This window comes from Dipodomys spectabilis, unplaced genomic scaffold (genome assembly GCF_019054845.1).
Source record: "Dipodomys spectabilis isolate Male_0828 unplaced genomic scaffold, ASM1905484v1 ptg000173l, whole genome shotgun sequence".
NCBI lineage: Eukaryota > Metazoa > Chordata > Mammalia > Rodentia > Heteromyidae > Dipodomys > Dipodomys spectabilis.
In genome coordinates this window covers 373608-391850 of record NW_024870850.1, presented here as the reverse complement: position 1 = coordinate 391850, position 18243 = coordinate 373608, and the positions used below count along the sequence as shown (strand labels likewise).

General features: G+C 38.8%; 1 protein-coding gene across 1 annotated transcript; it reads left to right on the top strand.

Moving 5' to 3' along the window:
• The first annotated feature begins 3079 nt into the window (after window positions 1–3079).
• Window positions 3080–17612, top strand: LOC122119841 (vomeronasal type-2 receptor 116-like). Its single transcript, XM_042693916.1, has 8 exons — window positions 3080–3198; window positions 3339–3410; window positions 3506–3733; window positions 10887–11175; window positions 12203–13009; window positions 14516–14743; window positions 15679–15802; window positions 16693–17612. Exons 1-8 carry the CDS (start codon window positions 3080–3082, stop codon window positions 17610–17612), a joined length of 2787 nt encoding a protein of 928 aa, XP_042549850.1.
• Window positions 17613–18243: the final 631 nt, after the last annotated feature.

The following is an 18243-nucleotide window of genomic DNA, read 5'->3' as shown; positions in this document are numbered from 1 at the left end:
AATGATCCCAAACAAGACCATACTAAAGCCACCAGCACAACTATGTTTACTGAAGCATTATTTGCCATAGCTAAGATATGGAACCAACCCAGAAGCCCCTCAGCAGATGAATGGTTCAAGAAAATGTGATATACAAAAAAAAACAAACAAACGGGGCTGGGAAGGTGGCTCAGTGGTAGAGCGCATGCCTTGCATGCCAGAGGCGCTGGGTTCAATTCTTCAGCACCACATAAGCAAAAAGAAAAAAGCCAGAAGTGGCGCTGTGGCTCAAGTGGTAGAGCGCTAGCCTTGAGCTGAAGAGCTGAGGGACAGCGCTCAGGCCCAGAGTTCAGGCCCCATGACCGGACCCAAAAAAACAAAAAAACAAAGAAAATGTGATATATATGAACTCTATAAATTCTATGCCTCCATCAGAAAGAATTACACCACCCCATTTGTTAGGAAATGGAAAGACATGGAAAAAAATTATACTAAGTGAAGTAAGTCAGGCCCAAAGATAAATAGGTCCCACGGTTTCCCTTATTTGCAATAACTAGTATATGTCTAGGACAAGCAGAAAAGGTCAAAAGCTATGTACATATGACCATATAAGATGATGCTAAGCAAAATGAACCAAGATAGGGACACAACGTGGTTTTATTTTTCCTGCTGTTGTTTTTAATGTATTTATAATGTACTGTGTGATTTTTTTTTTGTTTCTTTTGTATATACTTGCCCCGTGGTATAAACCCTGTTTTCACTGTATTTGATGTTAGTGCCCTTCATCTTGTCTATAAATTTTTCTACTTTGGGGAGGGGAAGGGAAATAACAAAATGCTGAAATAAGGATACAGGTTGACCCATTATAACAATGAGATGTACAAGACACTACGTTGAAAATAAACTTTACAACTTGGGCAGGGGGGGAGGGAGGAATTAGGAGCTGGGGAGGGAAGGGATGGTAGGGAAAACAAAGGAGAAGGTAACAATGTTCAATAGGAAATGTACTCATTACCTTGCTCATGTAACTGTAACCCCTCTGTAAAGTATTTTCACAATAAAAACATTTAAAACATAATTGTTTCTAATGAACTTATTTTTCACATTCCTTCTTGATTTCAGATATTTTGTTCATGCAGTTGAATATGTATTACTGAGTAAAACATTGAATCCTCATTTTGTGATGTATTTTATGATGCTACTGGAAGAGTATTTGGTTTTAGGACCTTGTATAATTTTCTTGGTCAGTCCAGCAGCTTGAACACTGGGCCTGAGTACTGTCCCTGATCCTTTACCCTCAAGCTAGTGCTCGCCCATTTGAGCCACAGTCCACATTTTAGTGGTTAATTGGATATGAGTGTATCATAGACTTTTCCTGCACAGACTGACTTTGGACCATGATCTCAGCCACATGACTAGCTAGGATTACAGGCATGAGTCACAGGCGACCAGCTTCTATATAATGTAATAATATTCTTTCTACTTTCATCTTGGCAGTTTTAAGTGAACTTACACAATATGTACATTCTGGATGAAGAGAAGGTAGGCATGGATGAATGGATGTATTGAAGGATGGACAGATAGGAGGCAGAAAAAGATTAGTGGTAGTGACAGAAGTTCATGGGGAAATGGATGAAGGATATAGACAAGGGAAGGAAGGGAAAAGGGAAAATGTAGCAAAACTTTTTACTGATTTTTATCAAAAGGTTTCTGTGATTTCTAACACTAAAAACTTCTCATCTATGAATAAAAACAATAATGGAGGTCATGAAAGTTGATTTGAAAAGTTGTGGTGGAACAAGCAAGAGGGATGAGGTGAATTTTATAAGAAATCACAAACGTATAAAATATCATAAGGAATCCCATTTTTACAATATATACTAATAAAATCTAAGACAATATAAAAATGAAAATTTAAGATCAGTTACTGTAGAGTTATAAAACAATTTCTCTTTGCTTTGATTTACCCAGAACTTTCTGAAGGACACAGAGCTCTCACCTAACACCAGGACCCAATGGTTGAAATAATTTCTTCCTTATTTCAAACTTGAACTTTCTCATTCATTTCCATTTCCTACATTTGTCATGGCCTTTGGTCTATCTCAGTCACTACATTGAATATATAATTTACTTTCTTTTTATATGTGTGTTTGTTTTATTGTAAAAATACTGTACAGAGGGGTTTAATTTACTTTCTCTTACCAAACTTGCTCTAAGGATGAAAAGATATGCTCCATACAAAATGTACTCCTTACCCTACTCATGTAACTGTAACCCCTCTGTACAGTATTTTTATAATAAAAACATATACAAAGCAAAAAAGTAACTATAGATTTATGATTCAAACCAGTACCAACACCTTGTGAGACTGAGGCCCATTATATGTCTAAATAAATCCTCTGTTCAGATAACACATGCTCCTAAGAATTTTCAAAATAAGTGATAAGATCCATTATAGTGCAATGAATATAAACATGTAACAGACCACTGGCAATCTCATTAGAAAAATTTTCCTATTCCTCATGCATTCTTAAAATGCATATGTGATGTATATTTTCTGATACTCAGTGCATGATTGTGAACAAGTATACCATAATATGCATCCAACACTACAGCCTTGTGTAGAGTATGTTCATTGCCCTGAAGTAGCTCTGTTCTCCATGGCCACTGAAGTCTCTGCATGGAATTTGGGCCTAGCATATGTTGACAACCTGAAAACATAGAGTTGCTTTTGATATTGATTTAGGTTTGTGATACAGAAGCATTTCCTCTACTACAACATGTTTTCAATGCAGTGCATCATGAAAACGTCTTCATCTATGTTAGCAACTTAATAATTGCCTGTTTGAAAGTAAAAGTTCAAAATGCAAAAGTAGAACTCAAGTACAGCATTGACAATGAGTTACTGACATGTAATTGCTAGCTTCAGCAACAACATTGTTTCCTCAGGCAACAGTAAGTGGCTGTAGTTCTGGAGTCCTCTGCACAAGGAATTTTTACTGAAACCAGCCGGTATCAACCACCAATGTTCTGTTACAGGACATTGTATGTGTGTGTGAACTGATCCTCTGAGTATGTTGTACTCATAACTTTAGTTGACATGTCAGAGGCACAGACTTTGTGTGGACATTTCACCATGCACAGGACATGGCATCCTCTGAAGCAATCTGGCTGCATCATCCCAGATGGCTTTCATGAAAATAGTTTCTTGACACGGATGTAAGGTGAAAAAATTATCCAAGATAATGCCATCTCTGGAGCCTCACTATCTGCAGTCTTGGATGAAATCATAATTCCTGGGGTAAAGAACTCAAATCTACAAACATGTTTTCCAACTCATGTTTTTCTCCTGGATGAAGGCCATTGATGAACAGCTCCAGGGAATACTTTACACATAACTTCTGGGGACTCACAAGAGGCTTTCATGAAAGGTGAGCTATAGTGTAGATCTCTATCAATAAAAAGACACATATGCTCATATACAAAGATATACTAATATACATTCCTGACATGTCCTCATTTCTAGCCAGAATTTCAACATGGCAGATGCTTCAAGGATGTACCTTTTGACTTTAACAATCCTTCTCCAGCTTCCCCTCCTTGTCAGGTCCTTGGCTGGCACTAGCTGCTTTTCAACAATGAAGCACCGAGCACACATGGGTGGAGATGTGATGATCGCTGGGTTTTTCCCTCTCTACACTTTGGGAATGGATGATAGTAACAGCCATGCTTCCAGCCAAGAAGAGAACAAACCGTAAGTAACTCATCACTTTATTCCCCTTTACTGTTTTTTTCTGAGGATGGTCAATGGCTGAGGAAACTCTGGGTGCACACATCATTGTTCTCTGTCCCTCTACACTGACCTCCATCCCTACAACACCAGAGGCAGCTCAGTTTCATTATTTTGTCTTACATCTATTGTTGAGTGATTTTCTGCCTGGTAGTAGGAGAGGATTCTATTTCCTTCCAAGTAGCTTCTTCTTTCCAGGTAGGTAACTTCACTTTATTCCAGCATGCCTGCATCTGCTATATCACAGCAGTCATTGCAGAAGATGAAGTGATGTTATTACAATCAACCTGTGAAAATTTTTCCTTAGTAACAGGTGTACTTTGAGGACACTGATAAAATTTCTTATTGTAGGCTGGTAGCTCATGCCTGTACAATCCTAACTACTCATGAGGATGATAGTGGAGGATCAAAGTTTGAAGCCAGCTCACGCAGGAAAATCTGAGAATTTTATCTTCAATTACCCAGTCAAAAGCTGGGAGTGGAGCTGTGCTCAAGTGATAGAGTGCTGGCCTTGAGCAATAGGGAAGGGATGGTAGGGGGAAAACAAAGGAGAAGGCAACAATGCTTGATAAGAAATGTACTCATTACCTTGCTCATGTGATTGGAACCTCTCTGTACAGTAGTTTCACAATAAAAAACTTAATAAACAAAAAACCTCAAGGACAGTGTCCAATGACTGATTTCAAGCCCTAGGACAGGCACACATGCAGACACACAGAGACACATATACACACACAGACAGACAGACACACATACATACATACACACATACTTACTATAGACAAGCAGTTACTGTTTCAAACTAAGTCTTGTGTCTTTATTACATACCAGATGCTTCATAACCCAGGCTTTACCAGGCAGGTCAGCATTCACAAAGATCCCTTATTGCAGAATTTTATCTGCCCAAGGTGAGTTCTGCTTTATTTGCACATAAGCATATTCTTAGCTTTTGGTCTGTTAACAGTGAGTTTTATTAATAGCTATACAAAAAAAAAAAAAAAAAGAAGACAGAAAAATGACTATACAGAACTTCAAGAAATTCTAGTGAACTATCTCATGCCTATCACAAGAGAAAATGTCTTTTTGTCTATCACTTGCACTCCTTTCCAAGTGCTGGTGTGACAAGTTAGCCTGAGGTAGATGCCCACAGTTGAGAGCAGAAGATAAATGTCCTAATCTTATATGTCACTGCTATGTTGTTGATCTTTCTTTTGTGCTGGTCCTGGGAACTCGGCCTGCGCACTGTCCCTGAATATTTTTGCTCAAGGCTAGTGCTCAAACAATTCAGCCATAGCTCCCCTCTCTGCATGGTTTGGTGGTTAAATGGAAATAAGAGTCTCACAGACATCCCTGCCCAATCTGGCTTCAAAACATGATCCTCACATCTCAGCATCCTGTGGAGATAAAACTATAGGCATTAGACACCACTGTCTGGCTAAGCTTATTCTTTTTATTCTAGACTATCCATGTTTAGCTGATTTTCATTCTCTTCATTTCCCAAAATATATTTGAGTACTTTAGTTAGTATGCCAATACAGACACACTGAGTATTATGGTTTCAGCTGATGGATGTTTCTTGTCTACCCACAGATACAACGTTTTAAAGTCTGGTCTGGGTTAGTAAAATGTTATCCTTGGAACTGACTACAGATAGCAATTTTATTCACCACCTTTCCTCCAACTGGACATCACTGGGTGACAGATTTTACTCAACTCTACATGCAGTTTTTATACAATATGGTCCTTGTGCCAACTATGGTTCACATTGTAGTTCCACACTGAATGTCACATATTTTGATTATAGTCAACCACTCTATTTATGATCATGTTTTGTATGTTGTCCCACATCCTATTTTCTCTCCAAATCTCTACTTTTCTTCTTCTCATTCTCATCTTTCTGAGGTAGCTAGGGTCACAGACACAAGGCACTGGTGATTTCACTTACTTTATTTGGCCTTTCCTCTCAAGACTGATATTCTACCATTTGAATTACACCTCCACTGCTAGGTTTTTCTTGGTTAACTGGTGATAAAGTGTGTCATGGACTTTTCTGCCCCAGCTGGCTTTGTTTCTAGATCTTAGGCTCACAACCTCAGGTTCAGCTAGGGTTACAGGTATGAGTCACCAGTACAAGTAGCTTTAATTTCTTAGGATTCTCCAATCCCTAATTTTTATAAACCATCACCAAAATTGCAATTTTTGTCTGAGTTGATAGGTAACTTCACTGTAGCCTTGATTTGTATTTCCCTGAGTGCTCAAATAGTTGAACTTTTTCTGTATTAATATTCTATCTGTACTTTTTAATTTTAAAGTGTCTGTTCCTTCATTGGATATTTTCCTACTGCTATTTAAGATTTAGGGTTGTTTTACATTATGTGATTAATTCTGTGAGATGTATAGCTAGCAGTCTTTTTAACTATTTGTCTGTCCCACCATTTCTTTCTTTGTGCTGAAGCTTTTAAATTGGATACAAGCACTGATACTTTACATTTCTAGTGCTGGTGAGGGGGATAGAATATAGGGCCCATTCAGAAGGCCGTACATTCCACCCCCCTCCCCAGCACTGGAAATGTGAAAGGATTCTACTGCTTAGTAACATCTAGAGCTCAATTCTTGATGTTATTTTATGAACTATTTGAGTTCTATTTCAGTTACCTGTGTATGAATGTTTCTCCTCATTTTCTCTATTGCTCATCAAGTTCCAATCTCTATTAAGGTCTGGTCAATTTTGAGTTTATAAAATAACAGGTTGAAAGATAATATCTAGTCTTAGTGTTTGACACATGGATATCCAGTTTCACAGTGCCACCCCTTAGTAAGGGTACCATCTTTAGGCCATGTATTATTTGGCAACCTCTCCAAGAATCACATATCTCTGGTTGTTTGCAAGTAATTCTTGGTCTTATATTTCTTTGATCGCTGTGTCTGTTTTTGTCAGTATTTAATCTGCTGTTATGGCTGGACACAAGAAAAAAGCAGATACAGGGATACTTGAGTACTGTTCTTGTGTCTTAGGATAGCTTTGACTAAGGGAGGATTTCATTTTTCATAAAATTTAGTCTTGCCTTTTCTATTTCTGTGAAGGAAGTGATAGGAATTTTGATGGAGACTGCACAGAATTTGTAGATAGCTTTTCAGTAATATGGCTACTTTCACCATACTAATTCTGACATCCAAAATAATAAAGGGTATATGTTGAGATGAGCAATGTTGTTGCTTTCTCCTTTGCTTCTTCATGATTTAACTTCATTCTTATCACCCTGTTGTTTTTGTAGAACCTTATCATCATTTTATTGAGTAGCTAATCCTTTTTCTACCACTTGGTTATTTCATTCTTCCTAGTAATTTGGGGTTTGTTTTCCTGGTTTCTTCAGATACAGTGTAGGTTCTTAAGTACATTATCTGGACTCCAGATTTAAGCAAAAAGCTCCATTTTATTACTTCTTTTTCTGTGTCTATGGATTCTGACATTCTCTTTATTTTTATTTATGCCAAAGACCAATTTATCCCTTGAAATTTGCCTTGAAAAGCAATTCATTTAATCATGTACTAATCACTGAATTAAATTCATGGATCTACTCTAGGATATGTTGGGGTCCTTTAAGTACAGGGCCATGTCATCTGTAAAAAGAGATAGTTTTAGTTGTTACTTTCCTATTAGATCCCCTAAGTGTTTTTCTTTTGTCTATTGCTCTTGCTAGGACTCCAATACTATGCTGAAGAGAATGGAAGATGGATATCTTTGTCTTGTTCCTGCTTTTAGGGGAAAGGACTTTAGTTTTTCACCATTAAGCATAATGCTGGTTGTAGGTTTCTCATATACAGTCTTCATTATACTGGGGAATGTTCCAGGGATTCCTAGCTTCTCCAGAGCATTTATCAAAAAAGAGCATTGACTCTTGTCAAAGGCTTTTTCTGCCTCTATTGAGAGATCATGTGGTTCTTGTCCTTACTTCTGTTGATGTGCTGTAATAAATTAATTGACTTACATATGTTAAACCAATTTGCATCCCCTGTAATGAATTCCATTTGATCATAGTGTATGAATTTCTCGATCAATTGTTGGGTTCCATTTGCCAGTATTTTGTTGAGAAGTTATACATCAATGTTCATCAAGGAGGTAGTTCCAAAGTTCTCTTTTCTCAACGTGTCCTTATCTGGTTTGGGATAAGTGTATGCTGGCTTTATAGAATGAGTTTGGTAGTGTTCCATCTCTTTCTATTTCATTGAAGAATTTGAGGAGTATTGGTGATAATTCTCCTTTAAAGGTCATAAAGAGTTCAGCTATGAAACAAACCATCAGGTTCTGTGCTTTTCCTGGGAAGGATGTGTGTTACTGCCAATTCAATCTCATTGCTTGTGGTAAGTCTGTTTAGCTGATTCATGTCTTCTTGATTCAGTTTGGGTACATTTATTTTGCCTACGAATCTATCATTTCTGAGATATATTTCTTCTACAGAAGCTTATAAAGTGCTCTCTTTGAATATTCTTGAATTTTCCTTGAGTCTGTGGTGATGTTTCCCTTTTCATATCTAATTTTTTATTTGGGTGGCTCTGTTGTCAGGTGAGACAACAGAAGTCACATGTTGAAAGGCTGAATCAAAGTCTTTATTGAAAGTCCAGCAACCACATGGTGGTGGCAGCCAATAAATACACTTAACACTGTTAGGAAACTGTGCCATGAAGGCCAGAAAGGAAACAAAGAAAATAACATTACCAAAAAACCAATTCAGATGCCAGGCACCATTGGCTCACCCTTATAATCCTCACTACTGAGAAGCCTGAGATCTGAGGATGGTGGTTCAATTCCAGCCCAGGCAGGAAAGTCCATTAGACTCTTAGCTCCAATAAACCACCAGAGAACCAAAGTGGTGCTGTGGCTCAAGCGGTAGAGCAGTCACCTTGATCTGAAGAGCTGAAGGACAGCGCCCAGAGCCAGAATTCAAGCTCCATGACCGACCAAAAAAAAAAATTCAGTTCCAAAAGAGAGTTCAAATAAGATGCCAGAAGACAGGAGACAAGAGATAGGACAAGAACATGGAGACAAATGGCAGGGCGTAGTGGCACATGAGCTAGTGTGAGCCTAAACGGGGCCAGTCAGGGAGCAAGGTTACAGGAAACTCCCAGTCCCTGGCCGTGGACTTACAGGACTAATAACCTATCAGACAAGTGCTTGTCCATGCCTCCAGGGATTTATGTGCCAACACCTGGGAGGCAAGGGACTTCACTTTCCCCCACCATGAAGACAAGATGCCAGAACCTACCATCCACCAGGAGGCTAAGATGGCACCACCCAGATCCAAACTCCCAATATTTCAGCTTCAATTTTATTTTTTCAGAGAACTACCTTTTGATTTTGTAGATTTTGTAGATTCTCTGTATAGTTTTTTACTCTCTAATTCATATAATTTTGCTACACTTTTAACAATTTCCTTCAGACTACTGGGTTTTGGTTTGTCTTGTTCCTCTTTTTCTAGAAGCTTGAGGTGCATCATTAAGGTGTTGATTTGAGAATTTTCTAATCTGTTGAGGCAAGTACTCATTGATATGAATTTGCCTCTGAGTACTGCCTGCCTGCCTTTCTTTCATTCATTCTTTCTTTCTTTCTTTCTTTCCTCCTTCCTTCCTTTCCTCCTTCCTTCCTTCCTTTTGTTACATTTGTCTATACAAGGGTGTGTGTGTATGTTATAAAAAATTAGCATAATGAAATCAACTCACATTGTTTAAAAAATGAAACAATGGAGGCAAGGTGGAAATGAAAATAAAAATATCAACTTGTTCAACAGATGTGTGTGAAATTATCACAGTGGAAGCCTATCACGTTAGTGATGTCTTCAAACAGGAGAAAATAGTGACATTGAAGAAATGCTTTTTGAACATACAATTATACATGAGTAAACTGGAAGCAAGTGTGACATTGTGTGAAAAAGAGGCTTATCAAAATTTGACCGCAGTATTTAAAAGAAGCAAAAATTAGTGTATTTCAGGTTCAGTAAATGATTGAGAATGCCCGAAAAGGTATAATGCTTGCTCTAATAAATAGTGAGAATGTAAAATTCCTAATGTCCACAGAGATACAATGCAAGATACCTAAAGATGAAAGGTTAATCAAATTTGATCAAGCTCTCATAAGTGAAATATATGTACTGAGAATGTTCCCTAGACTAGAAGAGAAATGGGACCCAGAACATATAAATGTGCCCCTATTTCCCTAACAGCTGACTCCTCAGTAGATCCATGCCAGGAGGGCATTGTATGAAGTACTGAAGATTGAAAAATATGCAACGTATCCAACAAGACTGTTGTACTTAGCAAAGATAGCCTTTAGAAGTGAAAGAAGGATAGAGATATTCATAGACAAGCACAGTTAATAGAAGATAGATAGATAGATATCTACAAGACCTTTCCTACAAGATGTGCTGAAGTAAAATTTTTCAATCCAAAAGACAAAAACATTAATGAACAAGAAAAATTTTCAACAATATATGCCCTGTATCCTGTCAGATCACAACACAATTATAGTAGAGTTCAACAGCACAAACTATCACAGAAAATACTCAAATTCATGGAAAATACTCATTGCTGAGTAATCAGTGGGTCATTCAGGAGATAAGAAACTTTATTTCTGGGATGTAATTTAAATGAAGACACAAGTGCCAACTCCTTTGGGACACAAAAAAGGCAGTACTCAGAGGCAAATTCATATCCATACGTGCTGGCAAAATAAACAAACACATAACATAACCTGGGTGATTCAAAGATTTATTTTCCACAGGTGAAGCTAAATATACTAAGATAAAGAAAGAGAGTGCCTGATGTCTTCTGAAAGCCTAATCCATATTTAATGGACAACAGCTTTTTGCTGTGGTGCATGTGGTAATGGGGGACAAACCAGCTATGTCTCAGATTAAATAAGTTTCTGACTCTCCTTCATGACATATTCCCCTCATGTCCGTACCTAAGTACCTAAGCCTATATCTAAGCATAAAACTACATTCACAATCCATCTCAATTCAGAATAATGTTTTAATACTCATTGGCAAAGAAGCAAGCATTCAATCCATCAAAGTCTTAAGTTTTTAAACATTCCTCCTCAATTTCTATGCTTGATATGCAGGTCTATCTTCAAGAACTATCAGCTTATTTTGGCCTTAGTTTTTGCTATTGAGGAGATCAACAAAAACCCTGATCTTTTACATAACTTGACTCTGGGATTTGATATCTATGATGTTTACGTTGGAGCTCGGAGAATATTCAAGAATCCCTTCATTTGGCTCTTTGGAAAGTACAAGATTCCAAACTACTCCTGTATAAGAGACACCACATCTGTAGCAGTACTTACAGGACCATTAGGAATAACATCAGCCCAGATTGGGACACTGCTAGACCTCTACAGATTTCCACAGGTGATGATAGGAGGGATACACAGATATAAAAATATCTATTTCAGTGTCATTTTAGGGATCAGAATGATAGGAAGAGACTGGAGCTATGAACCTATCAAATTCTATGGTATCAACAACTAGTCAAAAATTGTGAGGTATGTATATTCCCACTGTTTGGAAAAGGAGATGGAAAGATTATACAGGCAAATGGATTATTTATTGTTTCAAACCTTATCAATAATTTTCTTTCAACAAATCAGGGAATGGAAAATTACTTTGAAATGTGCAGATATGTTGAGCAGGGTACTAGTGGCTCACAACTGTAATCCTAGCTACTCAGGAAACATCTCCAGCAAATAGAGGAAGTGAATGTGTGACTCAAGTGGCAGAACACTAGCCTTGAAGGAAAAAGCCAAGCACATAAGTGCATGAGGCCCTGCACTTATGCACCTGTACTGGCATGCATGTGCATGCACGTGTGCACAAACACACACAAACGCAAGATATTGTGTTGAATTAAGTAAGTCAGGTACAGAATGAGAAGGAGTAATTTGAACTAAATATGTAACACATAGTCATTCATTTACATATATACATAATCAATCAGAACAAAGTATGAAATACACAGGGGTGAAACTCTGGTGTAACCTTACAGATCTACTGACAGTATAAAAAAATGAACACCACAAAGCTGAGGCCTATCTTGTGTGAGAAGGGTAGATGATAAGTGGAAATGCAGAGGAACAGAGAATGGAGGCCCGGCAAAAAAAAAAACATAATTCGTACATGTGTGAAAATGGAATAAGGAAAATCAGGGAATGAGTGGGGTTGATATAGATGGGAGGAGTTGATAGCAATACTGACAAAGATCAAGAGGCATTTTATAATTGGTATGTTGTACAACTTTTCAAAATCAATTCAAATTTTTTCAAAAACTAAAACATTATCTTCCACCTACTTCAACTGGTTCTAAATATACTTCAAGACTGAGACTGTGCTGCATGGCCATCTTCTCACTCATGGAACGTCCAATATTCTTTCCCTTTAGCTTACCTTTGGGCCTTTTGATCAGGCCCTGAGTGACCATAACAAGTTTCCTGCTCTCTATCAGATGGCACCAAAGGACACATCAATAGCCACTGCCATGGTCTCCTTACTGCTTTACTTCAGCTGGAGCTGGGTTGGACTGTTGACCTCACAAGATGAGAATGGTTTGTGGGTTCTTGCTGAATTGAAAGAAGAGATGGCCAAGAACAGAGTTTGTGTAGACTATGAGCTACTAATCTCAAGCAAAGGACTGTCACATATATTCAAATTAATGAAAGTTTATAACCAGATAAATAAATCTTCAGCAAATGTCCTCATCATTTATGGTGATAATGAATCACTACTAGATTTAATTATATGTATTGAGCAACTTTTAATCAAAGGCAAAGTCTGTATCATGAACTCACAGTGGGATTCAACCATGAGAAAGAAGTATTTCATGCTAGGCTCATTGCACGTACCTCTCATTTTTTCACACCATCATGCAGATGTTTCTGGATTCACAGATTTTATCAAGGCAGTTAAGCCTGCCAAATACCCAGAAGACTTTTTTCTTGCTAAGCTGTGGTTTCTCTTTTTTAATTGCTCAGATTCAGAGTCTGAATGTGTAATGTGGGAGAGCTGTTCTCATGATGCATCTTTGGATTGGTTGCCTGGGCAGGTTTTTGACATGACTGTATCTGGAGACAGTTACAATATATACAATGCAGTATATGCTGTGGCTGAGGCTCTCCATAAGATTCTTCTTCATCAAACAGAAGTTCAAACAATGGGAAATGGAAAAGGGACTGTGCCTTCCCCTGCACAGGTAATGTCTTCTCTGCTCATGACTCACACCATGAACAAAGGCACATCCTAGAGGGTTTCTTACTTCATGAAATTAATTATTTCAGGTGTTTTGCCAAACCCAGGAAATTATTTTTGTTTAAGTATCTGTGAGGTACTGTAGATATGTGTTTATCTCCTCTCAAGAATATATGGGGCTGGGAAGGTGGCTCAGTGGTAGAGCGCTTGCCTTTCATGCATGAGGCCCTGGGTTTGATTTCTCAGCACCACATAAGCAAAAATGGAAGTGGTGCTGTGGCTCAAGTGATAGAGCCCTAGCCTTGAGCTAAAGAGCTGAGGGACAGGGCCCAGGCCCAGAGTTCAGGGCCCAAGACCAGAACCAAAAAATAAATAAATAAAAAAGAAAATATGACCAGCAACAAAGATAAAATACAATCCATATTTCTCTATTTTTTGGCTGGTCCAGGGATGTGAAGTCAGTTCCCAGGTGTTGTCCTTGAGTCTTTGTGCTCAAGGTTAGTGCTCTACCATTTGAACCACAGCACTACTTCTGGCTTTTTGGAGTTGTCAATTGTAGATAAGAGTCTCAAGGATGATTCTGCTGGGCTGGCTTCAAACTGCAATCCTCAGATTTCAGCTCCTGAATAGCTAGGATTACAAGACTCAGCCACCAGTACCCAGTTGGTGAATTTGTTTAGTTATATATAACCTCAACATTCTCATAGCTAATGTTTTGAAAACTGTAAATATAGCTTTCTCCCAGATGTTTCTTCAGTAACAGCAAAAGATTACCTGCTGAGCAGAATTGTCCATATTTTTCTTTAGTGATCTAGTTTCATTCAACTTTGGTATTAAAAATTTAGCAAGTTTAAACTATAGATGCTCATAAAAAAAATAGTGGTTGTGACAAGCTGCAGCTAGACTGTTGGGTCTTCGTCTGTCTTTGGACAGACGGGGTCCCAGGAGAGGTAAGTGCGAAGTGCGGCTGCTAGCCCGTTCCCCAGGCTCTCTTAGCCCAGGAGACAATCAGACGCAGGGGGGAGTCAAGTCAAGCAGAAACTCGTTTATTAGCAGGGAGCATCCCCTTTTTAAAGCAAAAGACTGCGTGGGAGGAGAGGAAATGGAACCAACCAATCACTGAAAGGCCATACCTTAACATGCACCTAAGCTTCCATGAGTTGTTTACACACTGAACCTAAACAAATCCAGCTCTGCCCACTCAATTTCCTCTCAGGGCCATCTTTGCTATCCCCCACACTAGACAAATGACAACTGTCTCATTCACGGCTATTTATGTGATACTGGTTTCTCTTGAATAAAGGCCTTGTAGTCCTTTTCCGAATGACAGGGATTCAGGAAGATTATCTTTATTCCTCCAAAGGTTTTTGTCTAGGATACTTCATTAGATTTCTGAGCTAATCTTGACTTTGGAATGAGAGATTAAGGGCCATTGGGAGCTTTTCTTAGATCAGGTTTTCACTCTTAATTCTGGGATATATTTCACTTTAAGGTGTTGTTTCTGTTTTAGCTTCACCCTTTCCTAAAGAACATCCAATTTTACAATCCTTCTGGAGATCAAGTGATTTTGGATGATAATAGGAAATTGGAGCCACAGTATGACATTCTGAACATTTGGAATTTTCCAGAAGGTCTTGAACTTCAGGTTAAAGTAGGAATGTTTTCTCCATATTCTCTACATGGTAATCAACTGTCTGTTTCTGAAGATATGGTAGAGTGGGCCACAGGAACTACTGAGGTGGGTTGGATCTAATCATAGTCATTTTAACAACATATAAATAAGCAATAGTTTCCCTCTAAATTTATACCTGCCTGAGTGCCAGCAACTTTCTCCTATATTCCTAGCTGCTCAGGTAGCTGAGAGTTCAAGATCATGGTTTAAAGTCAGCCCAAGCAGGAAAGTTTATGACCCTTATCTCCAATAAACCACCACAAATCTAGAAGTAGAGATTTGACTCAAGTAGTAGAGGGCTAACCTTGAGCAAAACACACTCAAGGGCAGTGCCCAGACCTTGAATTCAAGCCACAGGATCAGCACCAAAAAAATTGAATGTGTTTCTAAGTGTTGATTTAGAATATTATCTTTCTAGTGGGTTTCTAAAACTGTGACAAAGTACCTGAGGAATCACTTTATGTATCACTTTAAAAGGTTTATTTGGTTCCCTTCTGTGGATGATTCACTAAATGCTCAGTTGACCTGTTAAGCAGCTTTGGTGAGAGGAATCATTGAAGGCACCTGTGAGAAGATTCTCATCTCATGGCCACTGGAAAATGAAGAGGAAGTTATGATGGGCCTTGGGTTTACATAATCCTATACAATGGAGGTCTTCCTCCTTTCTCTTCCCCATGTGAGAGATAAGTACGAGACAAGGTAAAATAATGACATGAATTCAAGTTCCACAGGGCTGTACACTAAGACTTACTTCCTCAAGATTAGTTTCCATCTTATTTTGCAATATTTCTACAGGCTAGAAATCAAGGTGCCAGCACATAAGCCTTTGAGTTTTATGGGCTATAAAAATCTATAACACAACTCAATTAATTGACTGCACTTAGCTGCACAGAAACATTATACTTAATCTAAGTCTTGAAAATGATGAACTTGTTTTAAAACAATGGAGGGCTAGGTATGTAAGTCTGAACACTTACTAACATATACCTGATTTTCTTCAGACTCCTCGCTCTGTCTGCAGTGAGAGTTGTAGTCCTGGATTTAGGAAATCTCCTCAAGAGGGAAAAGCTGCCTGTTGCTTTGATTGTAGCTCTTGCCCAGAAAATGAGATTGCAAATGGGACAGGTAAGTCTATTATGAAGAAATTCTTCACGTCTCTCTAGTTTTCCTCAACCTAAATGAATCAATTCAGAAGTTGTACATTAGGATTACAGACCCCATTTACCTCATCTGTGTTAATAATTTAGTTGTGAAAAGTACTGGTATTGCTATTCAAATAGGGTAAGTCATGGCTTTGAATTACATATTTGAGAAATATTTTCTAGCCAAAATATTTTCTAGGCAAAGTTATCTCCAGGAATACCTCTTACCAATAACCATATAAACTCTAACATAAAGCTAAATACAAATATTAATGACAGTGTTGATCTTAAAACTAATCATTTGTCCACATAGAAAACAAGTATCTGGCATATCTTTAGTTCTCAGTGCTCAGAACTGTTCATGTAACAGAGCAAGTACTCAGAAATGTGCATTCTGATTAGCAAGTGAGCATAACTGTAGAATGTCCAAGAGTGGTTTCTCTATTCCTACTGCTTCACAGAGGAATAGGAGAGACATATATAATGAGATGAATGCAAGGATGTGAGATAGGGAAAAGATTGATATTGTACTGGGGACATGTAGGAAGAGTAACTTGTATAATTTATCACTTTCAATAGGATTATAGAACTTGGCACAATTCTGTTAAAGTAAGTGAGAAGGTGTAGAGAGTTGTTGTTAGGATATTAGAATACCCCAACTGGCACATTGTTAACAACTGTGGTAATCACTAAAGGAAAAAAATTTAAATAAACAGGAAATGAGATGGGGTTATGGTTTAGAAAAGCAACAAAAAATACTTTTATTATCCTAAATGCTGACATATTAGAAATACATATAAGTGAACCATTTCCTAATTCCTTTGAAGAAACAGACATTCACAAGAGCTAATGGTAGATTACACTTCTTACCAGATATGGACCAGTGTGTGAAATGTGCGAATCATCAGTATGCCAACACACAGAGAAACCAGTGCCTCCTGAGAACTGCAAGTTTCCTGGCTTTTGGAGATCCCTTGGGCATGGCTCTGGCTTGCCTGGCTCTCTGTTTCTCTATGCTAACTGCTGCTGTTCTTGGAATGTTTATCAAACACCATGACAACCCCATTGTCAAGGCCAATAACCGGACTCTCAGCTACATCTTGCTCATCTCCCTTATCTTCTGTTTCCTCTGTTCCTTGCTCTTTCTTGGCCATCCCAACACAGTCACCTGCAACCTGCAGCAGATCACATTTGGAATTGTGTTCACTGTGGCTGTTTCCACAGTGTTGGCCAAAACAGTGACTGTGGTTCTGGCCTTCAAGGCCACTTCTCCAGGGAGAAGGATGAGGTGGCTGCTGGTATCAGGGGCTCCTAACCTCATCATCCCCATCTGCACCCTCATCCAGGTGGTGCTCTGTGGAGTCTGGCTGGGAACCTCTCCTCCCTTTGTGGACACAGATGCACACTCTGAACATGGCCACATCATCATCCTGTGCAACAAGGGCTCCCTCACCGTCTTCTACTGTGTCCTGGGATACCTGGGCTCTCTGGCCCTGGCCAGCTTCACTGTGGCTTTCCTGGCCAGGAACCTGCCTGACACCTTCAATGAAGCCAAGTTCCTGACCTTCAGCATGCTGGTGTTCTGCAGTGTGTGGCTCACCTTCCTGCCTGTCTGCCACAGTGCCAAGGGGAAGGTCATGGTGGCTGTGGAGGTCTTCTCCATCTTGGCCTCTGGTGCAGGGCTCCTAGGCTGCATCTTTGCCCCAAAGTGCTATATCATCTTGTTAATGCCCAATAGAAATTCTTTGCATGCTTTTAGGGATAAAAGAAAACAAGCTCCTAGGGTTGATTAGAATACAGAAGATGTGATCTATATCTACAGTAATTTTGCATCGTTTTATCACTTTTTATTGTAGAATTTTTACTTCCATAATAAGTGTCTTTTGCTCATTTTCTAGTAGTGGCAGTCACAAGTGGTGTTGATAGCCATTTGAATTTGAATTTTTCTTGTATAGATTTGGGGCCTCCTATTTAATCGGCACTTAATTCTTTTTTTCTTTGGGTCAGTTATGGGGCTTGAACTCTAGGCCTAGGTGCTGTCCCTGAGCTCTTCAGCTCAAAGCTACTGCTCTACTACTTCAGCCACAGTACCACTTCCGGTTTAGTGGTGCTTTTTTGGAGGTAAGAGCCTCATGGGCATTCTTGTTTGGGCTAGTTTTCAAACACACCTTTCAACCACGATCCACAGATCTCAGCCTCCTGAGTAGATAGGATTACAGAAGTGAGGTAAGGGTGCCTGTCGGTTTTTTTGTTGTTGTTGTTTCAATTTTTTTTATTATTGTGAAAATACCATACAGAGGGGTTACAATGACATGGGCAAGATAGTGAGTACATTTCTTATCAAGCATTGTTGCCTCCTCCTTTGTTTCCCCATACCATCCCTTCCCCTCTCTATTCCCCAACTTCCACACTCCCAACGACCAC

Excerpts from the sequence above, each read along its gene's own strand:
- LOC122119841 (XM_042693916.1), top strand. The coding sequence starts at position 3,080 with ATGTCAGAGGCACAGACTTTGTGTGGACATTTCACCATGCACAGGACA. Across the intron at positions 3,199-3,338 it reads AATAGTTTCTTGACACGGAT|GCCATTGATGAACAGCTCCA; the intron begins GTAAGGTGAAAA and ends TCCTGGATGAAG. Across the intron at positions 14,744-15,678 it reads GGGCCACAGGAACTACTGAG|ACTCCTCGCTCTGTCTGCAG; the intron begins GTGGGTTGGATC and ends GATTTTCTTCAG.